At 52.3% G+C, this 6,432-nt stretch overlaps 1 protein-coding gene across 1 annotated transcript in view; it reads right to left on the reverse strand.

Annotated features, from left to right (window-relative positions):
- Positions 1–925: 925 nt before the first annotated feature.
- LDLRAP1 (low density lipoprotein receptor adaptor protein 1) overlaps positions 926–6,432 on the reverse strand; it is a 13,116-nt gene continuing 7,609 nt past the window's right edge. Inside the window, exons 5-8 of the mRNA XM_010132478.1 lie at positions 6,142–6,225; positions 4,710–4,840; positions 3,062–3,096; positions 926–1,070 (exon numbers count right to left, since the gene is read on the reverse strand). Of these exons, the coding sequence (XP_010130780.1) occupies positions 926–1,070; positions 3,062–3,096; positions 4,710–4,840; positions 6,142–6,225 (395 nt within the window). The remainder of the gene's footprint in view (positions 1,071–3,061; positions 3,097–4,709; positions 4,841–6,141; positions 6,226–6,432) is intronic.

Genomic DNA, 6,432 nt, shown 5'->3' on the forward strand with positions numbered 1-6,432 from the left:
GAGAACACGGATCTATTGTGCGACGGGCTTCACCCGACCCGTGACTTCCAATGCACTTTAGCAAAATTAACTGTTACTCCCTGGTGGTTTTGCTTTTAAAGTGCCATGGAGCCTTAGGACTTCGAGTCGCATCAGGAATGGTGCCCGTGAGCAGATGGTTTTGAACCAGGTCTGCAGCATTGCAGGTCGGGGCTTTTTTTTTTCAATAGCCACTGAAGAGAAGTTACAGGCACTGCTTACCTTGACAGTTCGGACCACTGCTTTCAGTTCAAGTTTTAAAGTGCAAAGCTTCACAGAGTCTTTGGGTAAAGAAGTGTCAATTCCCACACGAAGCTGGCAAAGAAACAGCCAGGACTCATAGGGGTGATTGACAACTGTGAGAATATCACAGACATTCACAACAAAAGCAAGAGCTCGGCTACCTCCTGATTTTAACACTGTTGAGCAGCTGCTGCAAATCTCCTCCCTCCGCCCAGGCAGGTGTCGTGGTGCTTGAGAAACGGTGGATTAGTGACAGTTGTGCTTGCAATTGCTTTTGCATCTGCAGACCTTTGTCTAGAGAAGCACAGACAGAGAGACTTTGGTGTTGCATAGTCAGAGAGGAACAGGCACTGCTGAAGGTTCTTCCATGGTATATTGCCATGTAATACTGTAGATGCTGTATACACCTTCCCATATCGTATGTAAACTGTAACGGCTATGAATAAATATGACCAAGAGCATCTCGTGGTTTAGATAGAAATAAGGTAAAAAAAAAAAATCTGCATTAGAATTCTAAAGCTTTGGTCTAAACTGTGCTGTAACATCATCTGACTTGGTGAAGAGCCCTCGGAAGAGTCCCTTGCGTACAGCACCCGGAACAGCCTGATTCAGTCCATAGACTTTTAGTGGTTATTCTCTTGTCAGCTCTTAGATGCATTTGACCTCAAAACATGAACAGATCGTCTTTCTCGCCTGTGTTGGAATCTATTTTGTTCCAGTCTACAGGCGAGAGCATTTCTGCACTCTGGATGTCTTGAGCCGTCAGTCCCGTGTCGAGGACGTGAGGGTTCGTTCTCGACTGAGCCAGTCTAAGAGGGGAGAAAAACAGAAGGTAAGAACACAAATCCATGGGGTTTATAGCCTGGATGCTCGATGCATCCGTAATGCCGAACCCGAACTGCAGTTTCGCATTTCAAAACCCTCCAGCGGGATGAAATAACTCAGTTGGGGGAGAGCTGGGAGAGCCGGCACGTAAACACCTGCAGCTCTCTCCAGTTTGCTGCAGCTTTGCTGCTGGTTTACCCGAACATCTCCCCAACAGGCATGCAGGGAATTTGCTGTCTGGACACCCCGTATATTAACGGTCTGGCAGAACTGTGCCATTTTCCTCCCCCGAGCTGGTGGTGTGTCGTTCGCCGGGATCTGACCTCTGCTGACCAAAGGAGCAGCCTCATTGCAACGACTCAGTTTTCACGGTGCTGTGTCTGGACAGCAGCATGTGCTGCACTCCCTGGCCCAAGCATTTAACTCCTTGGGGTAGGACACAGCAGGACTCGGGCAACGTGTAACAGCCCACGGGATCAGCTTGGTGAGGTCTCCGTCTCAGCACATCCCAGCTGTTTCGCAAAACCTGCCAAGCCCTAATGTGTTGTTGTGTTATTAAATACCTCTATGAAAATGTAACACTGCAGCATCAATCCTCCCAGGGCCAGAGGTTAACTCGAGGATTTGGTGCTCCATCCAGGGCAGGCATCGTGTTGGACAAGCCTCAGATTAAACCAGCCACACGCAAGGTTTTTAATAAAGAAGAAAAATGTCCACTGATGATGCTGTGGCAGGATGCTTCAGGGAGCATCCGGCTCGGTGGATGAGCAGTCCAAATACTGAGTCACCAGAAGGCCAGGGGTGATGTGACAGCTCGGCATCCAGCAATGCAAAACAAAAGACCGCAAACCAGCAACATCTGCTTAATGAGGTGGGGCAAGGAACAGAGGCAAGGAAAATAGATGGTGTTAAGACATAAATTCGAGCAGCCCCTTTATCGCACAGAACTACAGAGCTGCTGTGGAAGTGGAAGCTGTAAATCATTCCTGAGAGCCAAACAAGACACGAAGGTCTGGTTCCTTAGGGCTGAGCATGCAGGTTTTGCACCGCTGCAAACCTTGGCACAGCGATCAGCTCTTGGGGAGGTGATGCCATTGGGCTCAGCCCTGCTACTGCCCGACTTCCTCTTTTGCTGCTGAAAGAGGAGGAGGAGGAGGAAGAGACCTGGCAGCTCTCTACTGCCTGTAGCACCTGCACCCAAGGCAGCTCTTTGACCAGCTGGGGCCTCTGCACCTTGCGCTGCCCAAATGGCAGCTGGGTGGCTTCCTGTCCCGACCTGGAGGATGGGACCTCGTAAACTAGAGCATCCCCATCACCCCCCAGAGGCCTGTCTACATGAGACAGGAAAACCCTCCTGAAAGAGAACAGCTTTTTTTAACATTGCTGGATCGCTCAGCGTGGGTGTGCGGGGAGGCTCCTCCTTTGGACTGGAAAGAGAACTAAGCCATACGCAACTACAAACACAAGCTCAGGTGCATGAGTTCAAAACTGGTGCATCACAGTCATCCTCCTGCGACCACTCTCCAGGCTGAGGCTGCCCTCAGCAGTTGCTGTTGCTCTGGGGACAGACAGGAACTAAGTCCCAGGGTTAGTCCAAACCTCCCAGAGGGGCAAGGAAAGGTAAAATCCCCCCACTAGAAGCTGGGACCAGCATCGTCACAGCTAGCTCTGAGCCTGGAAACAGGTAGCCTCAAACCTCCCCAGCAAGCGGGAGTGGACACACCAGCTGCTTGGGGAATTAAATTCCCTCTCACACACAGTCTCTCTCCATCCTTAAAAGGCTGTCAAAATATTTGGCTTATCAGCCAGCCTCAAAGGCTATCTTTCAATTAACAGCTGCAGCGCTGATGGGGCAGCTGCCTAGGTCAGATCACGGCTGATTAGATTAGAAGCGTTATTAAAAGCCAGTCACTAGTCAAGTCTCCAGGGCTGCTCCCCAGTGGGGTGAACTTGTAAAGTGAGGTACTAGAATTACCTTGAAAACGCCTCATCCAGACCATCATCCATTTCCTTTGTTAAAGAGATAAAAAGAGAGAGATGTAGTTGCTAAGAGAACGCACAAAAGTATATTTAGAGATCAGGCTCTGCACTTGAGCACAGCAGACAAAATAAATATATATATACACACACACACACATTGCCTTCCGAGTGTCTGCAGCAACGCTCCTCTCAGTAATCTGCCTCCTTGGGCAGGTTTTCTCTCGCTCTCTGCAAAAGCGTCAGGGTAACAGGTATAGCTCCGGGTGGTCAAGGCCTCCTCAGAGCAGACCCCAGGGCTCAGGATGGAGATGCTGTGCTCCCCTCGCAGCCCAGGGACGGGGCAGCAGTTTGGCCCTTTCCCACCATCTCCAAACCAGGCTAACTCTGCCTGAGCTGGATCTGGCCCATCGGCTGGCCCACATCCCCCTCTGGGGTTAACCACAGCCCTCAGCAACTCCAGCTACCGACACGCGACTGCCATGTGCTGTGGCTTCCTGCTAAGAAGAGGGACCCAGACAAGATGATCCAGGCATCCCTCAGGGCTTTTCTGGATCAGGAACCTGGAAAGTGAGACTGCCCCAGTACAGAGGGGACCTGCACTGTCGGAAGCAGCTCTGGGATCCTTGGATCTGCTCTTAAGATTTCCCAGGGAAAGCCTTTGAGTTGCTTGAAGGAGAAAGGTTTTCCCATGCAGGAAGGTGGGTTCTGAGCGAGGGCTTTGCTATGGACAGATTTGACTCTTCCCAAAATTGTGTGATGCTCTTACAGACTTAATAGAACATGTAAAGTATGAAAACTCTGCAAGCAGGGAGGGATAAGCCTCCAGGACTTGTTATGACTTAGAGCTGATCTTCAGGTTTAACCTGAAAAGCTCAGGCCCAGAGCCGGCAGAGTCAAGAAATCAGCTCCAGGCGAAGGCCTTCATCACGCCATTCTCAAAACTTGACCCTGTTTCCAGAGAGGGCACATGGCAGGGACGAGGTCCCAGGTCAAGTGGGGCTTCAAAGATCAGCCCCAGCCCAGCTGGTGATGGAGATGTGGGCATGGGAGGAGGCTCCCTGATGGACGCGTGCCCAGGCACATGTCTGGGTCATTGTTTATCTATTAGTGGCCCACGAAACGATTCAGGCAGATGACTGAGGACAGTTTAGAGAAGCCATCCAAGCTTATTCAAGGCAGATACAGCCGCAAACAAGACCAAGGGAAAAATGAGAGTGATAATGAACATAAATATAACCTGGCTTTACTGAGCGGTAAACAAAAGCCATCAACATAATGGGTTTTTCCCCTGAACAGAGCAGTTAGGTGGTCTCTCAATTAAGTGACAAACCACTGAGAAATGCTGCTCGAGAATAAGTAATATTCAATTACCCGACAGCGGCATTTCTCAGTGCCTCGCGATCCCCTCCATTTATTTACAGAGCCTAAGAAGGGCAGTAGGTACTGGAACACCAATCAATCATTTTGAGTAGGACCTGAAACCCGGCTCGCTCGGCGGCTCTGAACCCCCACCTGGATGGCTCAGCTGCCCCAGAGCTCCTGGAGAGGGTTTATCCAAGAAAAAGCCCAGTGATGGGACCTGGAGCACAGGGAATGGAGGTGGCATCGCACCCCTCCCTGCAGTGCCCCGGGCAGACACTTACCCACATCACATTGTTATTCACAGAGGAACTGGGCCCAAAGACGCTGTTATCTAAGTGGGGGGAGTCTGCGCTGCTGGTCAAGGGTGATTTGGCAGGATCTTCCAAATCCAGCAAGTTCCCTGTGGCTGCTGCTGTGAATGGAACAGAGAGGGAATGAGGTAGGGGAGGGGAAAAGAAAGAGGACAGGAAACCAAGCCTTCCTGCAGTGACCACTTCCCCTCAAGGGGGGAAATCAAAGGGTTGCATCAAATTCCTTCAGGATGGCCCCAGATTCTAGCATGGAGGAGCTGCAGACGCCCCAGCGGGGACTGTGGATTCACCCAAGACCCTGCCAACAGGGCGAGACTGGCCGGCTCATCCCTCCAGCCACCATGGGGGGAAGCTCCTGGGTACCCACTGAGTCGGGATCAGCCTCAGGCAAAGCTGAGACACCCCAACCCCAGGACATCCCACCCCTGGGCAGGAGCAGACCCTGGGCGATATTCTGGGCTCAGCCCACGGCATCGATTCAGCATCCTACAAAGCTGCATCATTATTTTACAGGACTGAGGGCAAATCCTGAACTGGGTGAAGAACAGTCTATCACCTGGGGGCTTCTGGTACACAGCAGGCTGGGTTGTTTCAGGGAGGCCTCGAATCCTCCCCATCCCCCTGCCGTAAGGGTGGATGCCGAATGCAGCCCCAGCTGCGGAGCAACCCCCAGGCAGATGCCGGAGCCCATTCCTACAGCCGTGGCAGCCTCGGGCCTCATGTATCCCGATGTGCCACCGTTTGTGACAGATTCCTCCACCCTGGGCCTTCACAGGAAGAAATGAGATGTGCCAGCCTGGAAGGAAGCCCAGTTTAATGCTATTTTCCTCCGTGCCAAATCCTCTTATCTCCATGGCCAGCATGGAAGAGAGATTAGCCTTTTGTCCCACTTCTCCCTGGCTACGGATCTTGTGTCTTGGAGGCAGCAGAGGACCCGTGGCCAGGCACTGAATAATGAGGGGGTTTAGTATCTAATTGTTTTATTTTCATGCCCCTCTGCTTCCTTCGGGGAGCCGGAGGCAGAGTGGCACCTGGATGTCCATCTCCTTCAACCGATGGGACGGCGTTTCAGGTGCAAGAGAAACCCAAAATCAGACGTGGGGGTCCGCACTAAGCTCATAAGGACACTATGGGCAATTTGTCTGGGGCAGAAGTAACCAGGTTTGGGGTGGCAGCACCTGCGTGTGAGGGGCTGCACGAGGTGTTCAAGGGGGAGATGGCAGGTGGCCACCACAACCCAAGTGCTCTGCTGAGGGCAACACCTCTGCTACAGCAGAAGCGTTTGCTCCTCACTGGTCTTCAACACCCTCCCAGGTGCCTGCCCCACTCAGGGAAACCCCGCAGACCTCGGGCTTTTCTCCATCCCCGAGCCTGAAGCAAAGCTCTGCTGTTGATGACTTACACGTGTCGGGGTGGACAGAGGCTTCTGAGCTGGGGCTGCTTGTCCCTTCTCCTTCCAAGATGGATCTTTCCCGCTTCTCCTTCTCTGCAAAAGAACACGACCCCGTGACTGCCTGCAGAGCACTTCCCCGCAAGCTTTCAGGGAGGAGGGATGGGGTGACAGCTAGGACAGGCCACCAGGTCCCCTCTGCCCGAGCAGCCCAGGCTATGGGTACGTTTTATAATCTCATGGAAGGTGAAAACAAAATCCCGACAGTGGCTCGCGGCACCACCGACAACCACCACGGCCCTC

This window comes from Buceros rhinoceros, unplaced genomic scaffold (assembly GCF_000710305.1).
Source record: "Buceros rhinoceros silvestris isolate BGI_N320 unplaced genomic scaffold, ASM71030v1 scaffold16843, whole genome shotgun sequence".
Lineage (NCBI taxonomy): Eukaryota > Metazoa > Chordata > Aves > Bucerotiformes > Bucerotidae > Buceros > Buceros rhinoceros.